General features: G+C 34.4%; 1 protein-coding gene across 5 annotated transcripts in view; it reads left to right on the top strand.

The window, feature by feature from the left end:
• Positions 1-18297, top strand: part of TAPT1 (transmembrane anterior posterior transformation 1) — a 44784-nt gene extending 26487 nt beyond the window's left edge. For all 5 annotated transcript variants that reach the window (XM_062575364.1, XM_062575363.1, XM_062575365.1 and 2 more), the window contains 7 exons: positions 5511-5591; positions 6615-6724; positions 8336-8395; positions 9837-9905; positions 11403-11479; positions 14573-14733; positions 17486-18297. In XM_062575364.1, the coding sequence (XP_062431348.1) occupies positions 5511-5591; positions 6615-6724; positions 8336-8395; positions 9837-9905; positions 11403-11479; positions 14573-14733; positions 17486-17715 (788 nt within the window). In that variant the 3' untranslated portion in view covers positions 17716-18297. The remainder of the gene's footprint in view (positions 1-5510; positions 5592-6614; positions 6725-8335; positions 8396-9836; positions 9906-11402; positions 11480-14572; positions 14734-17485) is intronic.
• The last annotated feature ends 341 nt before the right edge of the window (positions 18298-18638 follow it).

Genomic DNA, 18638 nt, shown 5'->3' with positions numbered 1-18638 from the left:
TTTTTTAGGACATATCAGAAATGGTTTTAATTTGATGATGATAATAATAATAATAATTGATGATGATAATAGTAAGATAATAGCAGACGGTGCTTAGGAAATGAATGCTATGCTTCTGGCACTTTGAACTGTGATGCTACTGCTCAGTATAAAATTTACAAACTTAGCTTGAGTGTCTCAGCTGGAAAAGATGTTTTAGGTGTCGCTTAATGGAGGTTCTTTATACTAGTGATATTAGCCATCTAAAATACTGCATTCTTGGTTTTAAAATAAAAACAGTAATAACGATAGCATCTTACGATTGTGTTGGAGTTTTTCATTTTTATTGTTTTTCTGAACTTTGAATGCATTTATTTCTGTTGCTTTTGACAATACAGCAAAAAATTTATACAGATATGCAAATGAAATAGAGTATCTTCTTTTTAAAAACTGAAAACTTAAATACTTAACAGGAAAAAATAGTAGCTTTTTTTAAGAAGATGGAAAATTTAGATATTTTTCAAGTTATGTCATTAGCAGGCTTGCCTCAGATTTTGAAATCTGACTCTTGATGTGTGGCATTTTTTTGTTTGTGGGGCTTTTGTTGTTGTTTTTCTCTTTTGGATGAAAGGCTTATGTAGAAACATAAATATTTAATGTAATGGAAAAACTAGCACTTAAATCTTCCTCATAAGTTCTGAAAAGCTAAAAAATGAATCATCTTCCCAGTATGATGAAGTTCAGTATAATGTTCATCATTTTCTAATGATACGTATTTCTCATGCCACGGTTTAAACATTTAAAACTATAAACCGTAACTTTACAGCGAGAACATCTGAAAGTGATATTTATTGCTGAAATATTCACAGAAGACAATTAAACATTCTCTTAAGTTGTGTCACATCAGTGAGAGAACTCACAGAAAACATCTCACAAGCATTTGCCCAGCCCTCCTATTGTAAAGACAAGTCCTATTTTTTTCATTGATTTAAATCTTGAAATAAATGAGAGACTGCTAGTAGAAATGGCTGTTAATTTCCTCCATAAAAAAATACCTGTGATAGTATGCTAGAAGAGATGTTTTATCAATATTTTATTGCTAAGCACATTTATTGAAGACCTATAATGGCAATATCAGATCTTTGTTTATCACTCAGTGGAAAAAGTGATGCCGTTCATTATGGCAGATGGATTTGGAAGTAGATGAGGACATACAAGATGTGATACGAGAGTGCATAGAGCAAGCTAATTTATTCCCTACAAATTGATAACTAATTTTCCCTGGAACACTCCTTAGAATGCTCATAAATAGTGTTTTTTCTCTTAATAGATATAGGGTGGTAGACAGGTTTTTAGGAAGGCTCTTCATATCTTTTGAAATTGAACTGGTAGTATTGACCAGTTCTTAGTGAAGTTGTGAGGCAGTAAATCTGTTCATTTTTGTGGTAATTTTGTTATCCTTTAAATATTTTACTTTTTGCAACTGAAACAGTAGTGCATCTTGTATTGGCATACTGTGTGTGTTCTGATCTATTTTAAAATCTTCTTTGTCAGCTAATTCAAATAGAATTTAAGAACTTAAAGGATTTATTCAAGAAGGATCTAGGAATCATCTGTTTTTTTAAAAAAACAAGTTATAGCTTATGGTCATCTAGTTATTTAATAAATGCAAAAATTATTTTCAGTGCTGGAAGTTAACACAGGTCTTGTGACTTGAATAGTTGTTTGAGACAGTAGCTAAAGAATCTGTGATTTCAACCATATTCGCTTCTGCAGCTCTGACTTGTCAGCTGAAACAGAACTGCTTCTGCATTGTTGCCCTGATTTATTAGGAAACTAATATGCACTAATAAATATGCACTCAAGCAATCTAAGCACTATAGCTATAGGAGAAAACTATTATACAAGAGATTTTAAATTTAATTCTCATTGTAGCAGAAAAAATACTTCACTGCATCAAAATAGTATAGTCTCTTTTTGAAATAGATATCTACAAGGTGGTTTTGTTTGTTTGGTTGGTTGGTTTTTTGTAGAGTTCAGGATTAGTGGATGAGGAGACCATGAGGAGACAAAGCAAAGAAAAGCTCTTTAATTGCTGTTGAAAGCCCAGCATGCTGCCTTCCTTTATTCTTTTAAATCTGCCTTATTTTAATTTCAAGCTGTGCTCCAAACTGATTTTTTAAAAAGCACAGTTGTATCTCTTATGATAAAGCACTTAAGTGACACATTACGTTATTTCCCTCGGTTGACTAATTGGCTAGATTATTCTATGTTTTTAAATGTTGTATCTGAAAAGCTTAACATTATTTACAGTGTTTCTGGAACTTCAGTTTATTCCTTTTCTATAGTTAATAACTTCCTTCAGCTTCTTTGCTAGTTACTTACCTTTTTCATCATCTTAATTACATCTTTTTTCTTAATTCTGTTTACTTTTGGTCAGAATATTCAAGTCTTCATTTACCTTTAATCTGTGGGCTTCAGAATGTTTCTTGATGTAGCTATTTAATTTTCTAACCTAGTTTTTCAGTTTAGAGATAAGCATTTTGGAGGCAGGGAGATAGGTTTAAAGATAGTCTGGCCAGTGCCTCTTTACTTCATTCCTTGTTCTGCCTTTGATGTAGCTTTTTGGTGTTCCAGTCACTTGTTATAAGGCAATTTTCATTGGCATCTGTTATGAACTGAAAGATCTTGTTTCACTTCTTACAGACCATAACTTGTCACCAGCTTTTGATGACATTAATCTTGTTGACAATATGTTTAGATCAAATTTTTTTACTTCCTGATGCAAGATTCCAGCGTTGATGAATCAGGGAATTTGGAAAGAAATGATTGGGTGTTCCAAAGACTGTTTTCTATGCAAATGTGGAGAAGTGCCACTTCTAGATCTCTCTTCTTATTCTGGGATCTCCCTGCCATTCTGATTATCACTGGAAAGTACTTAAGTTCTTCAGAGTTCAGTTCCTTCATGACTAAGTTCCAGGCATCTCTGTTGCTATCAGTCTTTTAGACTACATTTCTCTATTTTCTTGAAGGATTTATAGGAGGTCAGAATTCATTATTAGTGTGGGCACAGATTTCCATTCCAATTGAAATGGAAGCAGGAATGATGGAAGCAGAATGAAAATATTCAAAATCTGTTTTGGATATGTTACCCAATCCTTCTGCTTTGGGTGTTACTTCACGGATTTAATGGCAAGAACTTACTACTTGCTGCTTTTCCTATTGCATTTACAGTAATACACACCTCATTGGCTTTGAAATAATGTGTACTGAGTGTGTTTGTATGATAGCCCTGATAGGCACATGTGACTTAGACTCGTAGAGGGAGGAATATAGTGGTTAGACTGTGACACTTGATCACTGATCTCTGATACAGTAAGTCTTGGAAGGTGTGATTCTTCCTTTACCTTGTCAATACACTGAAGTATATGTTTTCAAGAAAACTGAAGAGATAAAATCATCTGTAGTCACTTGCACCACCGTTAGATGTCTGGACTCATAAGCAGATTCAGTAGCATAGTTGTCGTATTTTGAAACAGTCTGAAGTGTGTTTTAATGGAAAGTATATTTCATGATGTATGGCACAGTCTCTGTGCTATTAAAAACAGAGTTCAAGCAAGGTATTAACACATAGCCTATGCGTGGTATGTGCTGACAAGAGATCAATCAGGGAAGTGAATAAGCATATCTGAATTAGTGGTAGATAGCAGTTCTTCAAAACTCAGGAACAGAAACAGTGAGAAATTAAATTTCTTAATCATTTGCTTGTGAAGGTGGCTGAAGACCATGTAAAATGTCCTCAGCCAGTCGTTTTAGCTGTCATTTAACCTTGTCTTGTAATGGAGAGGGGTATTAAAGCTACACTATATATTCTAACAGAAGATCAATTTGTAATGTGTTTATCACCACCACTTTATGGAATGTTAGAAACCGAGTGGAAATGTCTTACGTTGGTACGTTATTAAAGATCCTCATGATGAAGAATGAGGACTGGAGATCGCTCTCCACCCCGCCTCCTCTAAAATCTTCTTCATGCTAAAGCAGAAAAGAGGTATCTCATTTTGCCGATACCTGTCGCCTTCATGATTGTACCAACAGCAGTAACTTGTCAGTGTTCCCCTAAATTCCCCCATACACTTCCAGGCTTCTTGAAGTAATTTGCTTTCCTTTTCCTTTTTCTTTTTCTTTTTTTCTTCCCTGGCAGTTTTAAAGTCTGTAAGTAATAAATTTAGAGATACAGCCTCACTTGCTCCATAGTTCACATGACCTGAAAAGTTGCGCTATATAGTAAAAGGAATTTCCTTTCTGTATTAAAATAGAATAAAATAAAGACCCACCAGCAAAGTTCCTAATGACACATTATTCATATATAGTTTGTGTTTGGAAATCTTAGTTCAGGTTTAGGAGTGATCATCACTAGCCGTTCCAGATATCCTAGAATTTTCTACCTTTATCTTTGAGGCTGTAAATGAAATAAATTTATAAATTATTTGTGATTACTGTTGAAGCTGCTTTAAAATGCCCTTTCCCCCTTGCTTGCTTCTCTGATTACCCAGCTGATGAGCTAAGTCAAGAGCAGCCTCACTCATTCCTCTCCCTTTGAGTAGCCTTGAACTGCTGTGTCAGGAGACAAAATAGAGATGGCAGTGAGAGCAGGAAAAATAAGGAGAGAACAAAAACAGGTAAAAAAACCTGTCATCCAGTCCTTGAAAGTGGTGGTAGTGTCAGGGGGGAAGTGCTTATTATTGCACTCTGAAGAGCAAGGGAAGCCCTCGAATTTGTCCCTTCTCTTGCCAAGCCTGAGGGCATGTGAGCCAATATATACTGCATAAAGGCCTGGAAGATTGGCTTAAGCCTAGTGCTTAGGACTGGATTAAGAACACAGAACAATACTGTTACATTAACATGTATCACAAATAATATCTTCACAGGTTTTTATTATAGCTGTCTTCTAAAAAGACTTGGTCAATCTTCCTAGCTGGTGGTGCTGTTATGTTTTGGGTTAAGTTTTATTATATCTTCCAGTAATACAATTTCAAGAAGTATTTTTAATATGTGAAGAACTTTGCTAATTCCTGGAGCACTCTGTATGAATTGTTGCTGTAAATAAGGTACCAACGTGGAAGAAAAAGCTGTTTGGTCTGTGAGGGCAGGCCACAGGACTTTTATTATTTTCATAACTGAGCTGATGTATGCTGCTGTTCCCTTTTAAGGTTGCTCTGGGAAAGACCAATAGGAATCGTCTAGTTGAGGTGTGATAGTTCACTTAAGGCCCCTTTTTGTACTACTGTTCTAGAATATAACAATTTTGATACCTGATATCTGTAGAAAGTGTGTTTGCTGTGCAAATTACTTGAAATGAGGCAGGTGTGTTGTCTTCAAAATCTGATCAAATAACCTGTGGAAAACATCGGTCTAAGATTTAATAAATGATACAGAATAAATATGCATACATATCTATATATGCAAACAAATGAATGAATGTTTAGACTTAACAGCTTTCTTTTTTCTTTTTTTTTTTCCTCCACTAGATATAAAGGAGAGGTTCACAAATTATGTGCTGCTACTAATAGTATGTCTAAGAAATATGGAGCAGTTCTCATGGAATCCAGGTAAGTAAAGCGGTATAAAAAATAAAATTCACAGTTACAAATTCCTGTGGTGTAGGTAAAGTTTTAAGACAGCTATATTTCTTACTTACCTTGGCAATCTGAAAGACTGTTGATAAAGATGATTCTTAATTGAGGAATCTTGATTTCTGAAATACTTCAGATTCTCATTTTTCAGACCTTAGCTTTCTTGTAATATGCTTCTATCAGAAGGGATGGAATCAGTGCGCTATTACACTACGAAGAATCATAGTTATGTTTCAAACATTGTCTTGAGTGACACCTAGACAAATTTATTTTGTGAGGCTATCGAGATGAAAAAGTGCAATATTCTAAAAAACTTGTTTGTAATTTAATATTAATAATACCTACTGTTTTGAATAAACATTGGGTCAATATTCAATTCTATTTTAATAAGGAGTATTAAAACTTTAGTTTAATAACGTTGAGCCCATATCTGTGTGATGTATTTTGACTGAATGTTACCAATCAACCTAAATCTTAAGCATCCAAGAGGCTAACTGCAAGTGCTTTGTCTATTTTTCCTATTCACTGAGTACCTGCTGCCTAATACATGTAAAGATTTTCTTCCTGGTCAAGATAAATCTTTACAGAATCATAGAATGGGTAAGGTTGGAAGGGACCTCTGGAGATATCTAATAATCATACAGATCATCTCCCTGGTCAAGCAGGGTCACCTAGACCATGTTAGACAGGGTTGCATCCAGGCGGATTTTGAATATCTCCAGAGAAGGGGACTCCACAACCTCTGTGGGCTGCCTGTACCAGTACAATTTAAGGGCTGTAGAATCTAATCCTAGCTGTGGCATAACTGCATAGTGCCAATCTTTCTAGAGCAATCATGAGATAAGAGAGAATTTGTACAGTAACTGCTGAGTGGTGGTGTAAATTTGCAGATACTCTTTTGGACTGAGAATTACTGTCTGCTGAGCACAAGTCCTGTAACTCTCACTTTGAGTATTGGTGTCAAATTAAATGATCTGACTTGCTTTTTCCAACTTTCAGATCATCTTTGGGTGTTATTCCCAGATGTTTGCATGGTGATTGCTTCAGAAATTGCAGTGGATATTGTGAAACATGCCTTTATAACAAAATTCAATGACATCACAGCAGATGTAGGTATTCTGTTTGGAATGCTGAATGCTATTTTATTTTGATAATTTTTTTTTAATATTAAGATTGTTACATTTTTCTACTCTGGATTCAATCTTGTTACTTTTTTATGCAGGATTTTTTTCATTTGGGAATTCTTGGGGGTAATTTCCTGATACAGTATGCTTTTGAGGATGTCTTTAATGTGCAGCAACACCTTTGCTTCTAAATTAGTAGTTCCAGATTCATAAATTAGTTGAAATGAGCATGTAACAATTCACATAATAGTCACAATTCATATAACTGGCAGATCATTTTGTGAAGCAATTGCTATTTACATTTGCAGAATTTTACTTTTTTAATATTTTGCACAGAGCTTGTACCTTTTTTCTAAACAAAAACGATTGTGGCTTGAAATACAGACTTAAAAATTTGAGGTTGCTGAATCTTGCCTGTAGGTGAAAAGTAGAATCTAGAGAGAGGAATGTTTTCCTTTGTTATTGCTGCACTAAGATAAAGTAGGTTAGCTCTTTGTTTTCTGTTTGTGTAATTTCTTAGGATATATATCATGCAGTTCTTCTTTTAAGGTAGTTGATGAGGTCACTTACTGTGTAGTAACATAACATGATACATTGGCCGTTTGTCTTTAACACAGATATGTTAATTCAAATGCACTTCATAAATCTGTGGAGAGATGAATTAGTGTTTTTTCACTATTCAAACCACTCTTCAGTAAATGAGGTCAAAACTTGGAAGTGCTATCGTTTTCAGCATCTCTAAAGTAACTGTGTTGTGTGCTGAAGAAACAAGTTTAATAGATATATTTAATAAGCTCCCTTATGCCAGAGGCATTTATGCATGCCCTACTTTCATACAGAAAGTGCAGAAAAGAGAAATAATGAAGTCATGCTAGCCAAAAATATAGCATGCTTCAGTGTGCTGAAACAGCTGTGGGGGGTGACAGTTTTTGCAAGGTTTATTTAACAAGCTTTCTATTTTATTGTACAAAGTTTTAAAGATTTATAGCTGTTAGGCCTGATGTTTTTTTCAGAAGTTTTGAGCACCTGTAATGCAAGCTGCCTTGCTTTTTCTTAAAATAGATACTTTGCTGTCTTTATATGCAAAGTGATTTTAAAAAGAAAAGAGAAAGCAGCTTTCACCTTCCTGTTGCGGTACCCTATTTCAAGGGGTCCTTTGCTTAGTCTATTAGTAAATTTGTTCATGTGTTTAATTTGATCCCAGTGCTGTCTTTATGTAGTTTAAAACAAATGAATTGCATGAAAAAGGTGAACATTACTTCTCTCACTTTGTAGTGTTACTGATTATGCTAAAATTGGTTTAAAAAAATTATAAAGTCTCATTCAAATTCTAAAACTTTACTGTGTTGCTTGTATATACATGTATTTGTGTATACACTAAAAATTACTCAAATTATCTTATCATAGAAATATAGACTAATCTGTGGGTGAAGGATGCAGTTATACCTCCTGAAAACTAGGTCTGACTTTAAATTAATGCATTAAGCACTTGTAATACTCTTACTACAGAAATATTTCATTAATAAAACTCTGTTGCTTCTATATAGTGTGATAACAAAAATTAATCATACATCTGATGTGCTGGATTTGTTCCAGGTCTACAGTGAGTACAGAGCCAGTCTTGCATTTGACCTTGTTAGCAGTCGACAGAAAAATGTAAGCCTGAAAATAAAGGCATTTTCTTTTATTAACTAACGTTGTGGGAAAATACCAGAACAAAAATGCTTAGAACTCTTTCACTCCTATAACATTGACATTGTGCCCTGTTCATGGTGTGTGTTTTTTTTTTTTGTTTGTATTTTGTTTTTTGTTTTTTTTGGCGGAGGGTGGTGGTTGTGTGTTTGTTTTAATGAGATAGTATGAGTACTTCCTTGTAATTATATTCTTCTCATTTTTATCCTATTGTTCAGGCCATTTGCTTTACTTGATTTATTTTTGAGAGAAGACTTTCAAATACATTGATAGTCAGGATGAATAACTTTGACATTTTTTTGAAATGTGTGGGAATTAAGTAGGCTAAACAAGACTTTCTTGAGATAACTTTAAATGACGTTTCTTCCCATTTTATTTTTAACTACAGTATATCAAAATACAGTGTCTGTTAGAAATTTTTACTATTTCTTCACACATAGCATGCACAGATGTTTAGAGTATAAATGTTTTTACCATGCATGTTGTTTCTATGTTATTGTTACTTACAGAACACAGATCTGAAAAAACAGTTCTTTGTTTTTATTAGTACTTGTTTTTGGAAGACTATTTAGAATGCATCTTTCATGGATGAGAGCTTTGCATTACCCTAATTATTAATGAACTTTATTACTTAATTTATGTAGCTTTCCTGGGCATATGCAATAGCTATTTCTAGAAATGCAGTAGCTGTACCTCATAAAAAGTTTGACCACAGTTACTTCAGTTACCACACAAATTAACTTTTTTAATAAAAAGAATCAGTTGGGTAGTTCTTAAAATTCTTACTTTTCTAATGACCCTCTGAGGAAAATGAGCCTTTACAATACTACCTAATTCCAGCATGGAGGAGATCTCAATACTGCATGAAAATTGTCATGCAAAGCAGCGTTGTTTTGAGTGCAAGTTTAAACACACTTCTTAAATGATTTTTAAGACAGATATCTTGAGGCTAATTATAGGTGCTTGTAGAATGATTTTTAAAATCACTACTGTGATGCATAATTGTATTTTTATCCGTGTTGGAAGTTTATCTGTTTAGTGTTTGAGGATCAAAGTCGAGATAATACAAAAACAGTTTTTAAATAAGCTAGTTATACTGTATAGATGAAATAGTGTGTTTGGATTCAGTGTCCTAATTGCTCTTGATTTAGAGCTTTGTATTATACTCTAATTGCTCTTGATTTAGAGCACTGTAGCTAATCTTACCAGTCATATTAGTATTATTTGTTTGTGTGAAAATAGTTATCTGCATTTACATTTCAAAAGTTGAATAAGTACACTTTATACTGCTGTAGTGTTTATTAGCAGAGATTTGATATTTATCTAGAAGATGTGCCAAGCTAAAATAAGCTCATTCCTTTGTATAAATAGTTCAGTATTTTTTCTCTTTTTTCCCCCTTTTTAGGCATATACAGATTATAGTGATTCAGTTTCCAGAAGAATGGGTTTTATTCCTCTTCCACTGGCTGTTTTAGTAAGTCATATCTTCTTTCCTACCACCATTTTCTGTCAGTATCTCAGTTTTTGAAAACACATGCTTGTAAGATAGCTAGCTCACTTTGTCGTAAGGAAGAAAAAATCACCTTTTTAAATAACTGAAGGGGTGCTACAAGATTGAGTTAGCGTTCAGTATAACCTACATCACATACTAATTGTGATTTCATGAATATGTTACTGTTCATCAGCCTGACATAAAAGGCTGAATATAGATTAATATTACAGAATTTATAAGCACTTGGATTGTTGCAGTGGAATTGCACTACATCTGTGCTTGTTAAACATTTATTCCTTTTGGCAAGTATCCTGTTCATTCACTCAGAATAGTCAAAGCAGCTGGCTGCCAGAAGGTTAGCAGTAGTGCACTGTTTTTTTTTTTTTTTTTTTTTTTTAGATTCTTTATAAAAGTCCTTGTAGTTGTCCCTGCAATGTTATGCTCAATGGCTCAGTTTTCTTTTGTATGGGGAAACTGAACTTCTGAGCTATTGTAGCATAAATGATTCTGAAATACTTGCCCCTGTCTGTTACATGGACATGCTGTTACAAAATGAATCACTTCATTATTGGAATGGTGTCTGTGTGCTCTCTGTTCTGAATTAACTATTGCAGAATGTTTTCTGTAAACTCTGTAAAATCATTGCTATGATTTTTTCTCTCTACGCATATGTAGACAAGCAGTAGTTGCCACGATAGTGGGAATGTGTCCTTGCTTTGCCAGCAAAAATGTTAATTCACAATATTCCTGGAAGACTAGCCACGTAAATTGCGGTGTGAGGTTGGGGGGAGGTTGTGTGTGTGTTGTTTTTTGTTTTTAATCCATTGTTTTCCTTTGAAGATGGGGAAAGATACTGTGGACAGGTTTTTTTATCTAGCTTTTATCCAGGATTAAAAAAAAAAACAAAACAAAAGCAGAACCAACCCAAAATGATCATTATGATTTTTTTAGACTTTTTTTTTTAAAGTACTTCCAAGCAGAATTGGATTGAAATGCCTTTCTCAAGTTAATCGTGTTCTTAAATGTTATCTTGAATAATAATAGATTTAACACAAACTGAAATACTTTGCTAACCTGGAACTCTAACCACCACAAACGGCAATAAAACTGAGACAGCAGGTTGGGATTTATGCACTACATCTACAAAATGATGCTATATTCGAATTATTTTAACCAGTGTTTCACACTTTACTGTTTTATTTATTTTTCTTGGAGGTTTGTTGGTTTACGTTATTTCAAAGTCAAAATGTTGTTTTGGCAAAGTTAAAACTGGTCTGCAAAGTTAATTAGTAACAGATGCTAATATAATATTTATTCAAACCAGAATCTTGAATAATCAGTGCTATCAATGGAAACAGTAAATTACAATTAATGTTTCTATTTTTGTCTTGAACTTACCCATGTGAAAAGTCCTTTATAATATTCTGTTAAAAGTTGCATGGTTTATGTTTAACTGTTTAACTTTTATCTTTAAAACAGCTAATTCGAGTTGTAACAAGCTCAATAAAAGTACAAGGAGTCTTAGCTTATGCTTGTGTTGTGCTGTTCTATTGTGGGTAAGTACTTACCATTATTTGATCAGATTTTGAGAACTTTTGTTGATACAGCTAGCTTTAAATAAATATTGTGGCCAAGAAAAGGCAAAAATCTGCCTTTTAAGGTACGTGGGCAAGATTGTATGGTGTCATCCTTGTACAGTTACGCACATCTGAATTTAAATAGAGCATTTTATATGCATATTTTTAATATAGAAGATTTAGTAAAGATGTTTAAGGTAGATTTTGAGTTATTCTGTGCTATAATAATTTGTGGTGAGGGTAGTTATAGCCAAACAGTTGTTGTAAGGATGCTTAGAAGTCTGTGTAATATGGAATTTAAATTGCAGTGTAGAAATTTGTTGAGCAAAGAATGAATGCCCATAAAACTGACTGTAAAGAATTAAGCGACTCGGATTGCTGTGGCACAAAGAACAAAGTGTATTCTGCAGTGATCCACATGGCAATTCACACTGTGTTTATACATACCTGCTCAAAATTGCAGAAACTGTCCCTCCTAATGCCCCATCAAGTTGTTTTTGTACTTGAAGACAGCAAGACTTTGGAATGAGACAGAAGTGGAAGACTTCTAGGTCTGGTGCAGAGGGTTCTGCAGGCTCACTGGAAGAGAGGTCACTATTTTCAAAACAAAAAAAAAATCCATTCAGAAGAGTGGGATCACTACCTATTTTTGTGACTAGATAAGTCATGCCAACTTGCTCCCTTCTGTGTTCTGACCTTGATTTGAAGGAAAGGCAGGATTTGGGCTGATGTGTCCTGCGTACCTCTGAGTAGAGGCATTCTTCTTTAACATAGGTAACTAGGACCTTAAGATGCTGTAAACAGACCAAACATTAAACTGTTTGTCACACTTCTCTACCATACTTTGAGGGTCTTTCCCAGCCTAGCGTGTGCAGGGCCCATGTTCTCCTCAAAGCTGGCCCGAAGTAGTTGAAAGCATTAGCCCCTGATAATCACGTTCATGCTATGGTGTACCAGGTTCAGCACCTTCATATGCTCAGTGTTTTTCCCCAATATATGTAATATTCTCCTACATCTGCTACTTCAGTTCTGTGGCCAGTCCAGGATTTTCACAGTCTCTGTGGCTTGGAGAACAGGAAGAAGTAATGGTATTAGCGTGCAGGATAAATTGCTGCTCTTTGAAAGTGTTGTTGCTAGTTGCATCCATGGGGAAGCTGTAGTGTGCCACAGATTGGAATCAAGGACAAGTATGTTTCCTAGGAGAGGGGAGAATTGTTAGAAAAGGTGAAGAGGCAGCAATGAGGACCAGGTTCAGAGCTCTAGACCAAAAAGATGTCGTGGACTGGATTCAGGCCTGCAGTTTGAGAGTTTTACCTTTAGGTTGCAAGAATAAACACATCTGTGACTTATTCTCACTCCATGGAAAAGTGAAAATACAGCTTCTACTGTGATTTCAGATTTTGAGTTAACTCAGCTCCTACATTTGTATTTGTATTCTGAACACAAATTTCAGTTGTGTCTTTTGTATTGATATTTAGCAAAAACAATGCTGTATATTACAATACTCAGGAGTCTTGCCCTGCATTTGGAACCTGAATTTTCTTTTTCTAGGATTTTGAGCAGTTTCAGATTTACGTGGTATCTGGAAACTTGAGCCTGGGGTGGGTCAAGGAAAATAAAAGGGGAGAATCACTAGAAACTTCTATATAATTTTCCATGAGATGTTAAAACTGTTTAAGCACATATGTTTAAGCACATATTGCTTAAACTTATTAAAAATGGAGGAGAGCTGCTCTCAACTCAGTAGCAAAATCTGTCCTCATAACCTAATAAGATTGTAGAGAACCATGGCTTTCAACTTGTATAAAATGGTATCTTTTTTATGGTTGCTTGGATACTGAAATGACAGCTTCTTTTGAACACTGAAAATGGTCTGCTGTGCTTGTTCTTCCATTTCTCTCAATGTCTTATTTCTGAAAGTGAATGTGTTGCATAAAATTCCCTTAGAAATACTGGGTACTTCATTTTCCTATTTGACATGTTCTGAATACATTAATGCAGTGAGAGATAGCACAGTTGCTGCTGAAGAATGCTTGGGTCCCTTTATGATTAAGCAGTTAGACCCACTCCATGGATTTTAATCTGAAAATGTTCATTTATCTCCAAGTCATCTTTTTAGCCTATTACAGCGATGTCTAAAATAAGCACTTTCAGGGAGTGGAGAATGAATTTAGACTGTATTTGAATCTCTTTTTTTGGTTGGTATCTGTAGAGAGGCCTTTTTTTTTTCTTTTTTTTTCCTTTTTTTTCTTTTCTAATCCTGCAGAGGATAGGTAGCTATTTCAGTGCTGTACTGCAGTGAGCTTGCTGTGCTTTCATCTTCGGAGTGGACATTGGTCTGCTACAGGCCTAGCATGTAATGTAACATTAACAGAACTTTTATTTTACAAAACCCATTCAAGCTATAAATTTTAAAGCACTGGATGGTAGACAAACCTTCCTGTTCTTCAAATGAGAAGATGAGTCTAAGGGACTTAAGTGATTTGCTGAACGTAATGCTGCAAATTGATGACAACAGAATCTGCTATCAGCTGGACCATGCAGTGCTGCCTATTAGTATTTGTTGAGTTTTATGAACTGTCTTTTGTAATATGCAGAAGGACTTATTATAACATTCCTGCAGTTTATTAAAGTTAGGTATTTGAGAGTTCTTGTGCTTTTAGTCCACTAGTGATCCTTGGCTGGGCAACACTGAAGGCCACAGTTTCAACAGTAGCACATTTAATAGTGGACTTGCTCCTTAAAGGGCATTTTCTAGTTCTGTGTTTAAATATTTGAGGTATTAAATGGGTGCTGAACTGTCCTTTTAGTCATTTTGTTGAACAATGATAAACAGTATAAAACTTGACATTTTCCTCTAAATGCCTTCTGGGATAAAAGGATTTTCTATTTTTTTAAAGCATTAAGTCTGAAACAAATTGTTGAGAAAAGGAAGTTACGTTTTTGATCTTGCTATTGAAGGTTTTTAATTTATTAGATAATCCTTCTGAGACACTAGTAACTATATGCAATTATTTTTATTATGAGTTATTTGATATTGCAAATATATCAGTAAATCCTTTTGTTTTTCAGGTTAATATCTCTAAAAGTCCTTAATAGTATTGTTTTGCTGGGGAAATCATGTCAGTATGTAAAAGAGGCAAAAATGGAGGAGAAATTGTTAAATCCTGTCGTGACTGCCACCCCAGGGAAGCCAGTCAGTAAACCGCAAAGCAAATTTAAATCTACCCAAGGTAAATGTAACTGTTTGGTTTTGTTTTCAAATGTAATGAAACAAATTGCTTGCAGATTAAACTTAATATTAAATAAGGTGTATGACATTGTTTATGACAATGGGCCCTTGCTGATCGTTGATTGTACAATATAGCAGCTGTGAGCACAAGTCTTTAAATATAATAGAGCTTCTAGCTGATGTCTCTCCTTTTGGGTATAGATTTTCATCTCTAAAAGGTTCCACTCTGATACATGAAGAAGATGGAAATATTGGAACAGTAGCATGTATGAAAATACCACTACACAAATAAGTAAAATATTTAAGTGTCACTACCTGGCAGGTTGAGGAAGTGTTCCATGCATTTTTTTTATGGAAATGAATATAAAATGTGGTACACAATAGGGTATAATTTAAAATGCTAATGAATGGAAAGAATTAAAAACTTTATGAAATCTGAATAGGAATTTCATATGATTTCTGAGAACACCCTTCTTTCAAGTCTGTTGTGCAGTGTGATTTTTCTTGTTTGGGTCCTCAGTGTTAGCTGTTAAAGTACTGTTACACTGCTTGTTAATAATGTAATGGGGCATTATATTATATTCCTGTGACACATTATAGAAGGAAAACAAACCTTCATTGTTGCAGTCAGCTGAGTTGAGTTGTGTATCTTCTCTGTGTAGAGTTCAATGTGAGAGCCCTAGAGAACATAACAATAAGGCTTTTATTGTTTTTGCTCCATTGCTTGCCAGAGACTTGAACAGCTTGAAATTTAAGGTGCTTATTAGTTGTCATAGTGTTGCGCCAGCAATAGCAGAGTTAAGAATCTGTCAGTGTTTTAGTCATAATTCCCTGTATCTGAACTCTGTCAAATCTCAGCAGGCTGAAACTTAATGCATAATTTTTTGATAACTTAAATTCATAGAGTTGCTTTAGTTTCATGAAAGAATGTGATATGTATCGGTCTGAATGCCTTTTGCATTTCAGTAGAGGACTCTAATAATGATAATGTTTTAGTTAAACATGTTAATGTGATACTTAGATATGGAACTTAATAGCCATACTTAGAAGACTGACTCTTGAAAAACCTACTACTCATAGTAAGTAAATCCTGAAGACTGTTTTTAGCTGAAGCAGCAGCAAGCTTACCGGGTCAGTCAGCAGAGATTTTTATTCCCTCAAATGGAAAAAATTTAATTAGAAGGTAGCAATCAATAAGCTTTTGCTAACTTTATTTAGACTATTCTTAACTTTCATCAGTGTTAAAAATTGAGCTTTCATCAGTTTCTGCAATAATATATACCTTTTAATGGGTCTTTATTTACTGGAAACCTCAATTATGTAAAAGAATGATTTCTGCTTCCCCAGCTTCTGTGTCTCCATTACTGCTAGGCTCTGTAGTATTGATTAATCCCTGTGCCCCACTTACGAGGTTTATGTGGTGCAAACTCTGTGCCAATTTATTGCTACAATAAGCGTAAGGGGATTAATCTGTAGTCCACTCTCCAGAAGCTTATAATGTAAATTAATTTATTTTCTTGAGAATTTCCCCCTTTTCTGCAGAAACAGTTTAAAATTTTGGAGGATAAAGTTTCAAATTTCTTGAAGAATGGGAATTCTAATCATTGGTAATCATTTGAAGCTGACTAGTTACTTCTGTGGAAGTTGCTTGGTTAGAAAATACTTCTCTGTAATGAAGCTTTACAGTTAGCATTATTTCTCTCCATTCTTGATGCAAATGCAGTACCTTAAACTTTTATACAAGTCAAAAGAATAATCTGTTTGCCTAGAAGCAGAAGGTGGTATACTGTGAAGTGATACTATAAGGAAGAAAGTTTCTTTTTTTTTTATAGTAGTTTATATAGTGCTGATGTATCTCTGAAAATAGCTGTTTCAGTTGCTACTATTCTTGTCAAATAATGTTTTCTTGGATTTGTCTGCAGTACTCTCAACATTAGTCAGATTTTTTTCAGTTTCCTGATTTTAAGAGGTGCAAACAAGTAATAAAATGTGATCTCCTCACTTTCCTATGCATTTTAAGTATTTTAGTATTATACTAAAATATAGAAACAACATATGGATTTTATGCAAGTATCTTAAGTTAAAGGGGCCAGTGTTGAATTCCGTTGAAGTAAGAGGCAAAAATCCTGCAATAAAAATAGACATCTTCAATGATCTGCTTTAGAATCTAGTGCTATAAGTGTAGCACAGTCCAAGTTGTTTATTAGCTCTCCTTAGAGCTGTCAGGTTTATTGCACATATGTAGAGGGTTAGACACATTTAGTTTCTTCTAGAGAAACTCCTTTTATTCATTCCAGTTGAAAATGTGTGCTTTACATAGTGACTGTAGAAAATCTTTCCATGTAAGCCACCAAAAGTAAGTACATAAGCCAGAAGAAGCAGAGTGCAACATCTGGCTGCTTGGTTTTTTGTATCCTTTTATATATCTTGCATAATCTGCTTCTTAGGCTCTTGCTTCTTCTCTGAACTTCCATAAAATTCATTTTTATTCTTTTACCAATTTAGAAAAGTAGAGTGGTTAATAAGAAAGTTCTCCTTGTAAACCTAAGAAGAGATAGTGAGTTGGTACTTTAATAAAGTTACCTAACTTCCGTAGATTATTCTTCTGTTGCTTTTGCTGCTTGGATGCATCTCATTTTCTAGATAACTTTGGATGAATCTGGATGTTATATCAGTTTGTGTCAGATGATGCATCAGTATGTCTGTGTCACATCTATGATTATCTTTTAATTATCTATCTCCTTTTCCAACAGGAATTTTCACAGATGAAAACGGATCTACGTCAGTTACAAATCAGCCTGTGCATCAGAAAGAGAATATGCCATCTTTACTTGTAACGAGCAATTCTGATCAATTTCTAACAACTCCTGATGGAGAAGAAAAAGATATAAGCCAAGACAGTTCAGACTTAAAACACAGGTCTTCAAAGAAAGATTTGTTGGAGATAGACAGGTTTACTATCTGTGGAAACAGAATTGACTAATTTTTTTGGGTGGTTTTTTAATCAATGAGCTAAGGATACTGAGCTGTTGGGACAGCAGATGCTACCAGAATGGACAGTTGCCAAAAAAGGCACATAAATATTTATTTAAAAACTTAAATTATTAATGGCAAACAAATATTAATTTCTTTCTACAAGTAACTTGGCTTGGTGTCAGGTCAAGTAGGCAGTAAGCTCTAATTTGCCTCTTGGAAAAGGTGGTGGATTGTGAGTCTCTAGCCTGGTGGCAGAGCTGCAGTATCACTTTTCTGGAAAATAGACTGGGGAAAAAGTCCCGTTTTGCATTATAAAACCATGCTTCCAGAACATGCTACTTTTCCTGAAGGTTCATCCAATGTAAGGATATTCCTGGAAATGTATGACAACTTTACAGGAAGCTTGCCTTCCCAGTTATGTTGTTTTATTAAACATCTGCAAACAGAATTCAAAACTTGTACTTATCAATGAATACATAAGAAAGCGCTCATACGTTAAACAGTAAGTCAAGACAGTTATTCTTGTCATCAGAAAAATCTTTTCAAGATGTATCTGAACTACTCAGAATAAAATTGTCTTTAAATGAAAGATCTACTGCATAGTATTTTATCTAAATAGTAAATACCAAGGAAAAAGATCGTAAATACAAAATACAGTGAAGGTTCGGCTTAACAGTGCAATTATGAAGCATAATCATTTCTTGTGTTCAGTTAGGTCCTGCCAAGCAAACTATTTATAAAATTATTTTAAAACCTGAGAACTTCTTGTTGCTGTGGAAAAAGTAATAAAAGGGCACTTCTATATACTAAGGAAAGGCAGTGTTAATTGCAGCAAGCAGAGCTGGTGATGCATTGGAACTTTGACATTAATGCAACAAACAAATCATTACACTGCATTTTGGGTTTAACTCTTTAAGAATGACATCTCTG

This window comes from Rhea pennata, chromosome 4, assembly GCF_028389875.1.
Source record: "Rhea pennata isolate bPtePen1 chromosome 4, bPtePen1.pri, whole genome shotgun sequence".
NCBI classification, from domain to species: domain Eukaryota; kingdom Metazoa; phylum Chordata; class Aves; order Rheiformes; family Rheidae; genus Rhea; species Rhea pennata.
This window is presented reverse-complemented; position numbering and strand designations above follow the sequence as displayed.